The 18,482-nt window shown below is 35.2% G+C and overlaps 1 protein-coding gene across 13 annotated transcripts in view; it reads left to right on the forward strand.

Annotated features, from left to right (window-relative positions):
* The window catches only part of Spidr (scaffold protein involved in DNA repair), a 394,388-nt gene that overhangs the window by 335,755 nt on the left and 40,151 nt on the right, over positions 1 to 18,482 (forward strand). For all 13 annotated transcript variants that reach the window (XM_048782863.1, XM_048782864.1, XM_048782865.1 and 10 more), the window contains one exon: positions 1,992 to 2,132. In XM_048782863.1, coding sequence (XP_048638820.1) covers positions 1,992 to 2,132 — 141 coding nt within the window. The remainder of the gene's footprint in view (positions 1 to 1,991; positions 2,133 to 18,482) is intronic.

The following is an 18,482-nucleotide window of genomic DNA, read 5'->3' on the forward strand; positions in this document are numbered from 1 at the left end:
TTTTTTTTTTTTTTTTTTTTTTTTTTTTTTTTTTTTTTTTTGCGGTGCTGGGAATTGAACCCAGGACCTTTGCACTTCCTAGGTAAGCACTTTACCACTGAGCCAAATTCCTAGCCCTGTAATTTTTGATCATTGGTAATTAGGTCTTTTGGGAGGAGAGTGGGGGGAGAGAAGGTACTAGGGATTGAACTCAGGGGCACTTGACCACTGAGCCACATCCCCAGCCCTATTTTATATTTTATTTAGAGACAGGGTCTCACTGAGTTGCTTAGTGTCTCACCATTGATGAGGTTGGGTTTGAACTCAAGATCCTCTGCCTCATCCTCCCAAGCAGTTGGGATTACAGGCATGCGCCACTGTGCCTGGATGAATCTTTATTTTATTTATTTTTTTAGCTGTAGAAGGACACACAATACCTTTGTTTATTAATTTATTTTTTATGTGGTGCTAAGGCTTGAACCAGTGCCTCACGCATGCCTCACACAGACAAGCGCTCTGCCACTGAGCTACAGCCCCTAAATCTTTATTTTTAATGGATTATTTTAGCCAGTTTTTAAACAATTTAATTTTCATCTGTTTTCTGGGGGAAAAAATTACCTCTTACCTTTTTAAATAGTTATTCTGCTTGTGAGGCAGAAGGAAGTGGGTTGCAAGTTGCAGCTTAGGCAACTTAGTGAGACCCTGTCTCAAATAAAAAGTTAAAAGGAATTGTTGGGGATATACCTTAGTGATAAGAGTGCCCAGTACCACCACCAAAAAAAATTATTCTAGCTAGTGGCACATGCCTGTAATCCCAGCTACTCAGGAGACTGAGGCAGGAGGATTGCAAATTCAAGGCTAGCTTCAACAATTAGTGAGACCTGTTTTAAAATAGAATTTAAAAAGGAAGGGCTGGGATGTAGCTCAGAGGTAGATTGCCCCTGTGTTCAATCCCCAATACTGGGAAAAAAAATTATTCTGAATTTTCTGTAAATTATATTATCTTAAGTCCTCAACAGATCTACTATTTTCTTCAGACTCTTTGCACACAATGGTTTATTTCCTTGTTTGGTGATTTTTATGAGAGCACATTTTTTTAATCTCATTCCATAGCAAATTAGCAATTCAATTAAAGGTGCTGTCAATATTTCCCTTTGTTTCTCTTGCAAACCATGGTGCCTTTTGGACTTGGGAGACCTTCATCAGGGAGTCTAGAATTCTTAACCCTTTTGCCATGGTACAAGTTGATGCTCATGGCTTCAGATTTTGCTTTCTTTTGCTTGTTATTTGCTTGTCATCTGTTCTTTTCCATTATACTTTTATCTTTAAAATAGTTTTGTGTTCCATAGCCTATTTTGTAATGCTGTTTTCTGAATAAATATTTTTAGGCTCCATGAAAAGTATCATTTTGTAGTAAATAAGACTTCATTTACCTGAACTATGAAGTGAGGAAATTCAGTCATAGATAGTCTTTGATGAAGACCAACATCTGACTTAAAATTAGGGCAATATCCTTTCTTGTCACTGGATATCTATCATGTCCAAGTGGCTGCCTGCTGGGATATGGATCTGTAAATAGATACTTTCTCAAAAAAATGCTCCTTATTGTTGTTCTCATCATAATGTTACACTGATGCTTTTCTCAGTATTGAGTTCTCACATAAAGTAGAAAGGTCTTCTCTAATGGAGAACAGGGTAAAATGGAAAAAGAGGACTGTTTCTAGGCAGCAGTAATATATTTGGTTTGAGAAAATGGTCATCTTTATGTGTTTTTCAACCACATTCAGCTTAGGGATTTGTTTTGTGCCAAGAAAAAATTCTGTCTCCTATATTTTGTGGCTAAACACCTGTTTATACAAGTCCAAAAAGTACGTCCTTAAATCTAACTTCATTCCCCCTGACTCAGCCATTTAGGAAGATAAATACAGTGGATTTCCAGTGAAAGAAAGGCAGATCTTGATCTCTATATGAATCCAAACTTCTCCTCAAAGAACAACTGTGATTTCTTACAGAGTCTGCCTTCTGGTGCAAGATGCCTATGGGATGTTTGGTGAAGTGTACTTAGAAGGTGCCATGTTGAAGGGCAGACAATTGGAAGGGAAGTCCTGCAGGCTGGCAGGAATGAAGGTTCTACAGAAAGCCACCAGAGGAAGGTAAGGCTGCACTGAAAGTGCATCCAGTTTGCTACAGTGGCTGGTTTTTTGATTAACCTCTTATTTCTAATATTATTTTTAAAGACAATAAGCCAGGGTCATCCTATATTTTGCCAGTAAAACAAGGCCAGGAATTGAGTGGAACCCATAATATACCTCTAGGACAAAACTATAATTGAACAACAAAAAGAATTATGCAGTTTAGTGGTTCATAATTTTATTAAAATTAAGAAGATAAAATGGAGGTAAAAAACATCTATATCTCCCAGACTCATGAAGACTAAACAAGATGAATGAAGTGTCTCTGATATAAAACATGTTAACAGGCTCAGGTTGTGGCTCAGTGGTGAAGCACTTGCCTAACATGTGTGAGGCACGGGGTTCAATCCTCAGCCACACACATGAATAAATAAAATAAAGGTATTGTGTACATCTACAATTAAAAATTTTTTTCTTTAAAAGTTAACTGTTATTAGCATTTTGTTTGCATAAAAAATGTGCTTCACCATCAGTTAGACCTTGTTTCCATTTTTCTTAATTCCCTCATTCCTAGAAATTAACATAGAGACAATAATATTACTTATGCTTCTTCAAATCCTGTTTCAAGTTGGAGTGTTTTGAGATAGCAACATGCCCAGGCATATCTATTTGCTCAGTGATCCTGTCATATACTATGACCAGTTATCTAGTCTAGACCATCCACACTCACCTTTTCAAATGGTCTTCTACATCTACCTCATCAGCTCACCAGAATGCTTAGCATCCTGGAACAAGCTGATGACCACTGACACTTAGTTCATAATAAAAAAAAAAAAAAAAAACAAGGAGAAAAAGAAAAGAAAAAGATAAGAAGTGTTGTATAAATGTGTTTTAATTCTAAAGATTTGTTTTCTGTATCATTTTCTAACAATAAAGTATCTTTATATGACAATTTATATAAATGAAAATCTAATTTAATAAAAAGACATTTTATGAGCTTTAAGCAAAACTCTTTAAGTTGTTGGATCTTTGTGCTTCCCATAGTAAGCAGGCTTATTCTCTGCCAAATGTCATGGCATCTTACACTGAAATGTTTGAATAGGCAGAGGTGTAATGCTGTGTAGATCTAGCCCAAACCACAGCTGTTATATGTCCAGTAATCATCCTAACCTATGAATTAGAGAAAAGAATAAACTTTTTATGTGTGTATGGCACTAGAGATGGAATCCAGGGGTGATTCACCACTGAGCTGTACGCCCATCTCTTTTTCTAGTTTTTTATTTTGATACAGTCTCACTAAGTTGCCCAGGCTGGCTTCAAACTTGTGATCCTTTTGCTTCAACCTCCTGCATGCCTGGGATTATAGGGATAAACTACCTCACCTGGCAAAAAGAAACATTTTTAATGGAACTAGCTCATCAATATAATGAATTAATATAAACAGTGATTGGGGGGTTCTTAATCTTGTTACCTCTCTTTCTTCAAACAGTATGTTACTTTAGCTCTCTTGATGTTTTGTTTAATTATAGTAATATCAGCTTATACTAGTATCTGAAGAGGGAGGAACCTATTATGAGTATGTAATATTCTGATTTTGAAGTATTTATTGACATCCCCAGTGGTTTGCATAATAACCATTAGTATGGCCATTCATTTTTTTTTTTTTTTCAGTCTTGGGGGTTGAACCCAGGGTTGCTTTACCACTGAAACATCCCCAGCTCTCTTTATTTTTATTTTATTTTGAGAGAGGTCTCACTAAGTGACTAAGGCTGGCCTCAAACTTGCCATTCTCTGGCCTTAGCTTTCCAAGTTGCTGGGGTTACAAGCATGCACCACTGTGCCTGGCCATTAGTGTAACCAGTCTAAATTGTAAAAATTTACTAAACATTTCTCCTGACTCACTTTAGTTTTCCCACAGGCCTCAGCTCTGTGTCCTGTTTGCATTTCCTGTGGCACCATGAACATGAGTAATAGCTCTGCTCAAGAACTTGTCTTCCTGGAAGTATATTTCATAGACAGATATGTAGGCTCTGAGAAGATGCAGGAACATTGTATTGATCATATAGATGTGTATTGTAGCAAATGCTTCCCTTTTGTGTAAAAAAGGTGTTCAGTATTATAATGTAATTACATTATACATTTTGGGGTGAGTAGGGGAGGATTTGCCCAGATGTTTGGAGAGCCTAGCCAGACATAGGAAAAGTTTGGGTCACATGAACTTGATTAAGGCTGAACCTCATTTCAGTACTTATTAGAATATTCTTTTAAACAGTTTCAGACCCACAAACGTTTGAAGACTAAGAGTAGTTAGGATAAAATTATATTCCTCCCCTGAGACTAATGGGGCAATTAACATTCACTCCTGCATAGGTATTTAGAAAGGAGTGCCCCTTGACCTATACCACCCACCTAGGTTTGACAAAGACATGAGTGGATTCCCTCCTACCAGAAGATGTTCTAGGACCAGAAAGCTATTCTGACTGAAGAGTGCAACAATTAGAAATACTGCTGGGGACAAACCAGCATGACCAAGCCTGGATCAAGGGGTTATTGGCTCTAGGAAGTTCATATGCCTTCATCATTATGCTATACGGACATAGATATATCTAATATTCATCCAAGTCTTTATAGATTACTCTGGAAGCCTAACTACTTTCTACAATGTTTCCACAGGAAATTTTTTACATGGCAAATGTAGTGAATAGTCCAAATGATTCATTTACCAATAAACTTTTTCTTCTTCTTCTTTTTTTTTTTTTTTTTTGTGTGTGTGTGTGTGTGTGGAACAGGGGGTTGAACCCAGGATTTAACACATGCTAGGCAAGTGCTCTACCCTTGCAGCCTAATTTACCAATAAATTTTTAACCTCTTTCTGTATTTGAGTTGCCGACAAAATATTTGATACTTTTTTAAGGTGGGATTAATTTCTTTATTTTATACATTTAACCTTATTTTGATATGTAGCCATCCAATACATATTTAGATTCTCCTTTTGTTCCTTTGGAAGCTATATTTCTTCAAAACAAATTATTAAATAGTTTTGGAATGCTGGACATTATAATTGCCTATTAGTGACATCATCCGTTGTCAGTTATCCACCCATGGCCCAGTAAACACAATATTGTCTCTCTTTTTTTCCCAAAGAATTGTGTTTCATAGCAACTCTCATAAACTTAACAAAATAAATTTTTTGTAAAGCTTAATGAAATCTGCTTACTTTCAAAAATTCAAGCTAAATTATTAATTTTGTAATTATAATACCTAATATAGAAAACAACTTTTTTGTATGTGCCTACAATCTCAGCTACTTAGAAGGCTGGAGCAAGGGGATCACTTGAACCCAGGAGTTCAGGGCCAGCCTGGGCAGAACAGCAAAACCTTGTCTCAAAAAACCCAAAGGAAATAAATATTTTTTACAGTTAAAAGATAGTTGTATGTTTGGGCTAAGTCATAAAGTCCACCAGATTTTATCTGTTCTGTATTTCTGGTGATGGTACATCACTCATCCCTACTTGCTATTTGAGGTCCATATAGAAGGAGACTGAAGGCCATAGAACTGTCCTCGCAGACAGATATGCTGCTGGAGTACTGCAAAGGGAGCATGACTAAGCTCCCTGCCTCAGTCTAGAAGACTTACCAAAAGACAGCCATCCTGACTTTGTTTTTCTATGACATTTGGAGGATCAAACCTAGGGGTACTCTACCACTGGGGCCACACACACACCCGCCCTTTTTATCTTTTTAATTTTGAGAAAGACTCTTAGTAATTTGCCTAGGCTGGCCTCATATTTGCAGTCTTCCTATATCAGCTCCCCAAGTCGCTGGGAATCAGATGTGCACTACCAAACATGGTTTCTGTAACATATTTTGGATTTGAGTGTCTATACTGACTGGTCAGAGTAAGAAGAGTCAGAAAAATCGCCCCAATTTAAATTTAAAGACTATAAAATTTTCAAAGCAACACTGGCTACTCATTCTTATTGGCATAATGCAGGTCCTGCCTACGCTTCCTTCCTCTCCAGAGTTTTTACTGCTATTTATCTAGTGCTATTCTTCCAAGGCACACCCTGACCTTTGTCCTCACCAGTGGCCTGTGCAACAGTTTAGTAGGTCAAACAAGCTGAGAGGTAGCGTTGCTTTGGTGTCATGTGTATGAATGTTATCTTTCTTATTGTTGATTATTCCATGGTTTTATTTTTATATGACAGGACAATAATGAGAAAAAGAACAAAATTTTCATGAAATAAGTTTAACCTATAACTAACAAATTCAATTATTTGGCAAAGGGATAGGAGATCCTCTTCAGTTTAAAAAATTGACATATATGGTGGTGCACACCTATAATCCCAGCTAGTTGGAAAGCTGAGGCAGAAAGATTGCAAGTTCAAGGTCAGCTGGGCAACTTAGTGAGAACTTGTCTCAAAGTAAAAAAAAAAATGGGGGAAGCGGGTGTAGCTGAGTGGCAGAGTAATTGTCTATATGCACAATCCCACTGCCAGGGGGAAAACATCCTACAGGTTTATTTTATTTATTTCCTATCCAGTTAAAACAAAGACCACTAATCTCTGAATCTAACATATATTATTAATTTGTAGGTGCTATTTTTTGCAGGGATCTTGATGGTCCCTTTTAAAATAATGTACTGGAGAAGATTTTATTAGAGACTTTTTAGTTAGTACTCAGTGTATAGAGAAGGCTCTGCCTCAGTACTGAAAGTGACAAAGAAGGTAATTGACAAGGTGATTGACCTTGTATTGCATCCCTTTAAATGGAAAGCAGGACAGCCACAAGTACCAGAGCAGTTCAAGTGACTAGATAGGTCTTAGCTGACTTATTTCAAAAGATTTCATAATAGAAGTGAGAACAAATGATATAGCATAAAGAAGGCTCTTTAAATAGACAATATAAGATGTCTGTGAACATATAAAAGTAGGAATAAGAGAGTACATGTGAAAGGAAAATAAGAGGATTTATTGAAAAGAAAATTCACTCACTTATTCAGTAAATATCATTTAGTACATATTTGTTCTGTGCCCCTGAGCAGTCACTGAGCTACATATGATGTTAGATTTGGAGGCTTTACGCCCTAAACCAGAATATACTGAGGTATTAAGTTAGTTAGATAAAAGCCTTAAATCTGAATATTAGGAATTATACATTGAGCTGGGAGAAATTGGGGTTCTTATGTGGGGTTTTTTTTTTAGTTTTTTTAAATTAATTTTTAATTTATTTTAATTAGTTATACACGATAAAATGCATTTATGCACTTTGATATATCATACATATATGTACGTGTTGCAGAATCATATTGGTTATGCAGTCACGTATATACATAAAGTAATAATATCTATTTCATTCTACTATCTTTCCTATCCCAACATCCCTTCCTCTTCCTTCCCATCACTTCCCTCTACCTGATCTAAGGTAATGCTATTCTTCTCTAGTGCCCTCCCCTTATTGTGAATTAGCATCTGCATATTAGAGAAAACATTCGGCCTTTGGTTTTGTGGGATTGGCTTATTTCACTTAGCATGATATTCTCCAACTCCATCCATTTACTGGTGAATGCCAAAATTTCACTCTTCTCTAAAGCTGAGTAATATTCCATTGAGTATATATACCACATTTTATTTATCCATTCATCTATTGAGGGACACCTAGATTGGTTCCATAGTTTAGCTATTATGAATTGAACTGCTATAAACATTGACATAGCTGCATTACTGCAGTATGCTGATTTTAAGTTCTTTGGGTATAAACCAAGGAGTGGGATAGCTGCGTCAAATGGTGGTTCCATTCCCAATTTTCTGAGGAATCTCCATACTGCTTTCCATAGCAGTTACACCAATTTGCAGTCCCACCAGCAATATATGAGTGTACCTTTTGCCCCACATTCTTGCCAACATTTATTATTGTATTCTTGACGATTGCCATTCTGATAGGAGTGAGATGAAATCTTAGTGTAGTTTTGGTTTGCATTTCTCTAATTGCTAGAGATGTTGAACACTTTTTTCATGTATTTATTGTTCTATTGTACTTCTTATTCTGTGAAGTGTCTGTTCAGTTCCTTAGTCTATTTGTTGATTGGCTTATTTGTGATTTTGATGTTAAGTTTTTTGAGTTCTTTATATAGCCTAAAAATTAATGCTTTATCGGAAGTGTATGTGGTAAAGATTTTCTCCCATTCTGTAGGCTCTCTCCTCATGTTATTGTTTCCTTTGCTGAGAAGAAGCTTTTTAGTTTGAATCCATCCCATTTATTGATTCTTGATTTTTTTTTTCTTTTATTTTAGGAGTCTTGTTAAGGAAGTCAGATCCTAGGCCAACATGGTTGAAGATTTGGGCCTATTTTTTCTTCTGTTAGGGTCTCTGTTCTAGTGCCTAAGTCTTTGATCCACTTTGAGTTGTTTTTGTGCAGGGTGAGAGGTGGAGGTTTAATTTCATTTTGCTACATATGGATTTCCAGTTTTCCCAGCACCATTTGTTGAATAGGCTATCTTTTCTCTACTATATGTTTTTGGCACCTTTGTCTAGTATGACATAACCATATTTATGTGGGTTTCTCTCTGTGTCCTCTATTCTGTACCATTGGTCTACAAGTCTATGCTGGTGTCAATATCATGCCAATTTTTATAACTCTGTAGTATAGTTTAAGCTCTGGTATTGTGATGCCTCCTGTTTCACTTTTCTTGCTAAGGATTGCTTTAGCTATTCTGGGTCTCTTATTTTTCCAAAAACATTTAATGATTGCTTTTTCTATTTCTATGAAGAATGTCATTGAAATTTTAATAGGAATTGCATTAAATCTGTATTACACTTTTGGTAATATAGCCATTTTGACAATTTTGACAATTCTGCGTATCCAGGAGCATGGGAGATCTTTCCATCTTCTGAGATGGAAAGAAAAGAAATTTCCTCAATTTCTTTCTTTAGTGTTCTGTAGTTTTCATTTTAGAGGTCTTTCACATCTTTTATTAGATTGATTCCCAGGTATTTTATTTTTGGGGGGGCTATTATGAATGAGGTAGTTTTCCTAATTTCTCTTTCAGTGGATTCATCACTGTTATATAGGAATGCATTCGATTTATGGGTGTTGGTTTTATATCCTTCTACTTTGCTGAATTTTTTTATTAGTACTAGAAGTTTTCTCATGGAATTTTCTGGCCCTTCTAGATATAGAATCATGTCATCACCAAATACTGATAGTTTGAGGTTTTCTTTACCTATATGTATCCCTTTAGTTTCTTTCTTTTGTCTAATTGCTGTGGCTAGAGTTTCAAGGATGATGTTGAATAGAAGTGGTGAAAGAGGAACATCCTTGTCCCAGTTTTTAGAGGGAATTCTTTCAATTTTTCTCCATTTAGAATGATGCTGGCCTTGGGTTTGGCATATATAGCTTTTACAATGTTAAGGAGTGTTTCTACTATCCCTTGTTTTTCTAGTGTTTTGAACATGAAGTTGTACTGTATTTTGTCAAATGCTTTTTCTGCATCTCTTGAGATGATCATATGATCCTTGTTTTTAAGTCTATTGATCTGAGGAATACGATTATTGATTTCCATATATTCCATATATTTCCATATATTCCCATATATTTCTATATATTGATCCCTGGGATGAACTCCACTTGATCGTGGTGCACTATGGTGAGTTTGGAAAGATTATTTCTTTTTCTATTTCATGGACATTTTGAGGACTACTGATGTTAATTCTTCTTTGAAAGTCTTGTAGAACTTGACTGAGAATCCATCTAGTCCTGGGATTTTCTTGTTAGTAGGCTTTTGATAGTGTTTTCTATTACTTGAAATTGGTCTGTTTTAATCGTGTATGACCTCTGCATTCAGTTTGGGGGTAAGTCATATGTCTCTATAAATTTGTCAATGTCTTCAATATGTTCTTATTTTATTGGAATATAAATTTTCAATATAGTTTCTAATTATCTTCTGTATTTCAGACATGTCCATTGTGATATTTCCTTCTTCATCTTATATTTTAGTAATTTGAATTTTCTCTCTTTTTCTCTTCATTAGCATAACCAGGGGTTTATCTATTCTATTTATTTTTTCAAAGAACCAACTTTTCATTTTGTCAATTGTTTCAATTGTTTCTTTTGTTTTGATTTCATTGATTTCAGCTATGATTTTATTTCCTATCTTCTACTTTATTTGGTGTCGATTCATTCTTCTGTTCCTAGGGCTTTGAGATGTAGTATTAGGTCATTATTTTGTTGACTTCTTATTATTTTAATGAATGCACTCAATGCAGTGAACTTTACTCTTAGTATTGCCTTCATAGTGTCCCAGAGATTTTGGTATGTCGTATCAGTATTCTCATTTACCTCTAAGAATTTTTTTATTTCATCCTTGATCACTTCTACTATCCATTCATCATTCAATAGTGTATTATTTAGTCCCCATTTGTTACAGTAGCTTATATTTTTTATTGATATATTGATTTATATATATATTATTTTATATATATATTATTATATATATAAAATATTTTATATATATATTATTGATTTCTAATTTCATTTCATTGTGGTCTGATAGTATACCGGGTACTAGCTCTGTTTTTTTGTATTTACTAAGAATTGCTTTGTGGCATAAGATATGGTCTGTTTTAGAGAAGGAGCCATGTGCTGCTGAGAAGAAAGTATATTTGCTCGCTGAGGGATAAAATATTCTATATATGTCTGTTAAGTCTAAATTATTGATTGTATTCTGTAGTTCTATAATTTCCTTATTTAGTTTTTGTTTGGAAGATCTGTCCAGTAGTGAGAGAGGTGTGTTAAAGTCACCCAGTATTAATTTATTACAATCTATTTGACTCTTGAAGTTGAGAAGGGTTTGTTTGATGTACATAGATGCTCAATTGTTTGGGGCATAAATATTATTTATAATTGTCATGTCCTGCTTATATATACTTCTCTTAAGAAGTATGAAATGTCCTTCTTTCTCTTCTGATTAACTTTGGTTTGAAGTCTACTTTTTCTGAGATGAGAATGGAAACTCCTGCTTGTTTACCCAGTCCATATGAATGACAAGTTTTTTCCCATCCTTTCACCTTCAACCTGTGGATATCTTTGCCCATGAGGTGAGTCTCTTGAAGTCAGCATATTGTTGGGTCTTGCTTTTTAATCCAATCTGCCAATCTATGTCTTTTGATTGATGAGTTTAGACTGTTGATTAATGATATATTTTATATTCCTTGTAATTTTGATTTATTTCTGGTTTTTGATTTGTCTTAGTTTCTTATTTGGTTGAATGTCCCTTTAGTGTAGCTCCTCCCTTTGCTGGTTTTCACTTTTTTTTTTTTTTTACTTCATCCTCATGGAGTATTTTGTGGAGAATGCTCTGTAGTGTAGGCTTTCTAATTGTGAATTCTTTTAATTTTTTTTATATCATGGAAGGTTTTAATTTCATCTTCAAGTCTGAAACTTGATTTTGCTGGGTATTAAATTCTTGATTGGCATTCATTTTCTTTCAGAGATTGAAATATATTATTCTAGGACCTCCTAGTTTTGAGGGTGTGGGTTGAGAAATCAATTCAGATCCAAATTGGTTTTCCCTTATACATAACTTGATTTTTTTTCTCACAGCCTTTAAGATTTTATCTTTATTCTGTGTTAGTCATTCTCACTATAATGTGTCTTGATGTGCGTCTGCTGTAATTTTGTACATTTGGGGTCCTGTAAGCCTCTTTTCCATTCCATTCTTTAGGTTTGGGAAATTTTATGCTTTTATATCATTGAACAGGTTGTGCATTTCTTTAGTTTGTATTTCTGCTCCTTCATCTATTCCAATAACTCTCAAATTTGGTCTTATCATGTTATCCCATAATTCTTGGATGTTCTGCTCACGGTTTCTTATCATCTTCTCTACATGGTTACCTCTACTTTCAAGATTATATATTTTGTCTTCATTGTCTGAGGTTCTGTCTTCCAAGTGGTCTAGTCTGTTGTGATGCTTTCTATTGAATTTATAATTTGGGTTACGGATTCCTTCATATTGAAGATTTCTGATTGTTTTTTTTTTATGATCCCTAACTCTTTATTGAAGTGGTCTTTCACTTCCTGTATCTTTTCTTTGATTTCACTCCTTATACTATTCTTTACCTCACATATCAATTTAACTATGTACAATTTGAACTCCTTTTTGGACATTTCTTGTACTATGTTATCAGTGGCTTCTGTTGTTGAAGCATCTTGTTTTTTTTTTGGGGGGGGGCACTTTATTCCCTTGTTTTTTCATACTGTTAATGTATTTTCCCATCCGGAAGTATGCATCTTAGGCCACATAAATTCTACCCTGTAGAACTATAGTGTCCCTGAAGGTTTCCAGCACTTTGCCTTTACTAGTGAGACTAATATCAACAGCGCTCAGTGTACACAATATATACCCTTAAATCTAATAGTTCCCACTAAGGCGTATACTGCATTTTTGTATTAAACCAAAATGATGAGTTCAATAACTATTTATATGCAAACAAAAACTTTGTTAAAACGGTTTACAATTTCAAATAGTGGATGGGAGAACAGAGATGGTGTAGTATACGATATTCATGAGGGAGGAAGAGAGAAGCTAGAAGTAAAAATTCACAGGAAGAGTAGAAGAGGAACCAACAGAGATTGGCTGTTGATTGGAGAAATGTTGGAAAGAAAATCCAAGAAAATAGACAAAAGAAAGGAAGAATATGAACAAAGAGAGAAAATTAAAGACATAAGAATACAACAAAAATGCAAAACATTATTCATATATCATTGTCCTCCACACACTGGTGCATAAAATACATCCTGTTCCAAATATGGTAGAGAGATTAGCAAATCAAAAAATAAAATAAAATAAGATAAATCTTGCTGGGAAGTCAAACTGTCTCTGTCAATGTTCAACAGTTTCTCAGCTCTTTCTCTGAAGTCTCTCAGGATCACCAAACACCCAGATCAGCCCTAGCAAATCCAGTCTCTATCCCACCGAAATGGGCTTCAGATACCTCAGGCTTGGCCAAGCTGCAGTCCCAAGATCTCAGTGCTGCTCCTGCTTGCAGAGAGACCACCAGGGATACACTCATGCAAAGGAGCAATCCTGAGATGCAACATATTTTACAATAAGAACAATGAAGATATCAGGAAAAGTTTAATTTGCAAAGACCTATTTTCTCACTGGGATAAGAAAGGAATGTCTAGAAATGTAGTAACCTGAGCAACATTATAAAGCCAAGCTTTAATTTCTTCATTTTCATCAACTGCTAAATGAACTCTAATGGATTAAGGGAAAAAAAGGAGGAGCAATTTACATGCCTAGGTCAGAAGAATATGAAATATACCATTGGTGGTAAAATTCAAAGGAGTACAATTAAACCAAACTGGTTATTGTCCCCAGAACATCACCCCTGAGTAAATACAGAAACAGAATCAAAAGAAAGGCAGCATCCTCCCATAAAGGAGGTTTTATTAAGTCTAAACTGAAGTAACTAACAAAGAACATGGCTGAACCTTGAAAAAAGTGAAAGAAGCCAGACACAAAAGATCACATATTGTCGGGTTCCATTTGTATAAATATCCAGAACAGGCAAATACACAAAAATCTTCTCAGCAGATCAGTTGTTGCTGTGAGCTGTGGGAAGGACAAATAGATTCTACTTTGAGAGTAATGACAGTATTCTGGAATTGAATTGAGGTGATATATGCACATTGAATTGTACATTTTAAAGTGGTTAATTTAATGTTATATGAGTATTGCCTCACTTTTGAAAGAAGTAAAATGAACCAATTGCCTAGAAAGTACTTACACTGAATTATTAATATGACTATCAATGTTTCATAAGAAACATTTGAAGAATAGTTTCTAAATGGAACTTCTGGGTGTATTCCACATATTTCAAAAAGACACAACATAGGAAGTAGAAACTCAAAAAGGAAATGTCAATCATTATTAACCATTATTAGCTATTAATGCTGTTGTGGGGAAATAAGGGCAAGAATTTATTTACTAACATGGGCACCCTCTAAATCAGTCCATCACCTTTATCTTTCAAAAAAAGCTCTTTAAGATAAGACAGCTGATTTTACCTCTATCTATTCTGCTTTCAATATAAATGAAAGTTAAAAATCAAGATTTTGATTAACATATACAAAGGGAAAACAACAGACTACAACAAGGCTTGGAACACCCACATGGTTGATCATAGGAAGGAAGATGGGTGAGAACCACAAGCCACCTGAAAGACTATGAACAATTTAGGGTAAGCATTAAACAATATAGGTAACCATTGCCAAGTACTGACCCAGCCACCTTCCCTTCAGCTACTGAAGTTTAACATTCAAAACTTTTCAGCTATACTTAATGCTATTAAACAAAAATAAATTCACATTATTGCCAATTAGATAAAAGAAGTTCTGCTTTGCGTACAGTCTTTTATTTGTTGCTCTCTTTACTTGTTCATTTATTTATCAAGGACACTGGGATGAAGTCAGTTTCAGTCCTCAAAGCAATTCTATTCTAGAGAGCAGCAGGTTTTTAATACTTTTGCTGCAGGGGGTGAGAGTGTGTCCCCTCATCTGCTTTGGTCAGTTAGGGGAGGCTTCACCAAAGGGGAGGCCTTTGGGTGAGATACATGGGTTCATAAGAGTTTCTAGGTAGAGGCTCTGGGAAGAGCATCAGGGTAGAATAAGCTTACTCTTTCTCCTGTCAGGTTATTTGCCCAGTGTCTTTTGAACAAAAATAGATTGATTGAAGCGTCAAAATGTTATTTTTAATTTGTGTCTTCCATAGCAGTTAGTATAGTGTTCAATATAAATCTAATTTATAAATGATGAAATCTAAACCAAAACAAACTGTTAAAAAAAATCTTTTTCCTAGCCATAAGGTACAAATTTTTTAGAAGTATTCTCAAAAATGGCTTTGCTCTTCCTCTCACTCTCTGACCTACTCTCATGTAACCAAGGGACAAAGTGAGACTAAGTTAACTCTGAATTATTTGAATATGTGTGCCAAGCTTATGAAGGAGACTTGCCTATTAAATGACAGAAACTTCCAGGAGCCCAGCACAGTGATGTATGCCTGTAATCCCAACTATTGAGGAAACTGAGGCAAGAGGATCCCAAGTTTAGGGCTAGCCAGGGCAACTTAATGAGACCCTGTCTCAAAAAGTAAAAAGGGCTGGGGATACAGTTCAGTGTTAGAGCAGGCCTAGGTTCAATTCCCAGCACCAAAAATAAAAGAATATCCCTGTGAGGGGATGCCACTGTGCTTTACTATAAACAAAATGTAAAAAGAAAGATAATCAAGAATAATTTAGATCTAGGCATGATAGAGCTTACCTATAATCCCAGCCACTTCGGAAGGTGAGGCAGGAGGATGGCAAATTCAAGGCCAGCCTCAGCAACTTCATTAAACACACACACCCCAATCTCAAAATAAAAATAAAAAGTATAGAGTATAGCTCAGAGGTGGAATATACCTGGATTAAATCTCCAGTACCACAAAAAGTTCATTGATTAACTAATTGATTAAAAATTTAAAAATAATAATTTAGAAGAATAATGGAGTTTAGAAGGGTACTGTTTTTTTCAAGGCAGAAAATAAATCCAGTTGAAAGTCATTATGACTTTTAAATTACCTGATAATACTGAGAAAGAATAGATAATGAAGTTGTTGGAATTAAAAGTACAGAGAGATTTACTTGAAACAGGAATTTTTAAAAAAAACAGAAAGAAGGTCAGTTGATACAAGACATTAAAAACAAATACCACCTTTCCCTCCAGATTAGTAATTTAGCTAGTTAATTCATCCTTTAGCATAATAAGTCAGTAAATTTACTCTGTAGCACAATTCAGTAAATTGGCAGTTTTTTAATTCTTTTTTATTCTTCTCTTAGAAACCTACTCCTTTTCTCCACCAAAAATAAATAAATAAATAAATCCTAATTATCTACCAGTATGAGATTAATAGTTCTAAAACTCTCAGAGTTACTTTCTTTTTCTTTTAATAGAACTCTAAAGAGGAAGCTCACTACTGGTACAGTAAAAGCATGTAGAGTTCTTTGTTCTTTTCTGTTTGAAACTGGGAGGTAGATAGGTCAAGCCACTATAGCCTTCCCACCCAAATCTTAGGACTCCAGCAACACAGTTTGAAAACAACTGTTTAGAATTAATTGCTCATATAAATATTTTACATATTCAGTATAGATTTGTTTTTTATTTCTCTCAGGTCAATAGCCTAAGGTTATGATCAGGGAACACTGGCTAGCCATATGATTCCAAAGAAGCATTGAAATATTCCTTTGTTAATCTCAAATATGAAATCTAAATACTTATTTTAAATATGATTTTATTAGCTCTGTTCTCAAATTTGGAGAATTAATAAATTTTAATTTTTAAATAGAATACTCAAATCTTTATAATTTGCTGATACAATATCTCTTAACAAGATGCTGAAATTGGAAAGAAGAATTTGTATGTCACTAGTCACTGTTTCATTTAACCTTCAAACTAGCTGGCAAGTTGGGTAATGGTATTCATTTTTTAGATAAAAACCTTGAAGCTCTCTGAGGTTAAATAATTTGACTTTATGTTTGTGAGCTGGGCCTTGAACCAAGACCATCAAATTCCAAAGCCTGTGTTTTGAGTATTATACCTGACATTTAATTTTTTCCAGTTTTAGGAGAATTCATTTCTTTAAATTTTCAATTTATTTTATAGTTATAATTCCTGGCCCTTAAACAGAAATCTCATTATTTCTTGTCATTGATGTTGATATTAATTTATATTCTTGGTGTTTTCCATTGTTTCCAACAGCAATAAGCTCTCTATACTAGAATCATTCTGAGTTACCAGGAAGATGGTCAGGTCCATAGTAAATAATTACATGCTTTCCATTTAGTTAAAAATTTTTTTTCAGTTCACTTAGACCATTATTAATGAAAATATAAGTTAAGAAAGGTAACTTTTATTATCATTTAAAGAAAGAAAGAGAACTTACTTCTCTCCCTAGAACCTCCAACAACCAAGTGGGTTGTCATGAAGCCCTTACACCTGAGCCATACATTTGTAAAAAGCCTCAAATTGGGTCTTTCAATGTTATCTGTGTCAAGAGCGGCGCTATTAATAATTATTCGGAGGTGGATTGTCTTTAAATGCAAGCATATATTCAGTCACACTAATCATCAAATATAAACAATTAATTCAAAAAGTGTTGGGTGTGGGGGAACACCCCAACTAGCACTCAATGCACACTAATTAAACACTCTAAGCAAATCATACAGTCCTAGGGCAACCACAAGCCCCAAAATACCTCTAATGCCACACAACTTCTCTTAGCCAAGGAATAGACGTTGTCTTTGTATGGTGATTCTCTCCAGCCGACGGCTGGACATCAGGGAATGGTGGAGTCAGTCCAGGGATGGTCAGCAAGGCGACCAGTCTCACCGATGTCCTTAGAGCAAAAACTCTTCAATGTGGCAGGACCAGCAATTTAAATACAGTTCCAAGTTGGTGATATATGTTGGCAATTGGTTACACCCAGTGAAAGTCAGTGTCCATTGGTTATGTCCAGTGAGGTGATATAATTGCAGTTGGGCATGTTCTTTGCACATGTCCATGGAGCTGTGCTCCCTATCAGTTGTAACCAGTCATTCCTAAGCATGCCTATGCTCCTTACAGCTCTTTATCAATTGCAAGCAGACATGACTAAGCAGATCAGTGGCTGCTGTTCCTTATGGCCAGCAACTTAGTGAGTCCCAGCATGTCCCAGCACGTCTGTTATAGATGCTCCGTACAATCTTTAAATGAGGGGCTGGATTTGTGGCTCAGTGGTAGTGTGCTCGCCTGGCACATGCGAGGAGTTGGGTTCGATCCTCAGCACTACATAAAAATAAATAAATAAAATAAAGGTATTGTGTCCAACTACTACTACTACTACACACACACACACACACACACACATATGTATGTGTGTGTGTGTATGTGTGTGTATATATATATATATATATATATATATATATATACACTTAAAAAATAATAATCTGGAAATGAGGTAATAACATAGCCACTGCTTTTGTTGATGTTGCTATAAAGGAAATTTAATAATCTCCCTTTCACCCTTTACCCACTGGATATTCACCACAATAAGTAATCTTCCACACCTTTGTCCATTGGTGTAACCCTATCTATAAACAAAAAAACTTGCTTTTTCCACTTAATCTTAGGAAGATATCCCTCTCATGAGGTGTCCCTCTCCCAGTAGGCATTTAGTATTTACAGTTTTTACCATTCTAGAGCAATGCTGCAGCACATACTCGTGTGTCTAAGTCTCCTTTACTTACTTAGGTTATATTTTAGCTTTTTTTTACTATCAACTATAGCAAACATATG

Source organism: Marmota marmota, unplaced genomic scaffold (genome assembly GCF_001458135.2).
Source record: "Marmota marmota marmota unplaced genomic scaffold, marMar, whole genome shotgun sequence".
NCBI lineage: Eukaryota > Metazoa > Chordata > Mammalia > Rodentia > Sciuridae > Marmota > Marmota marmota.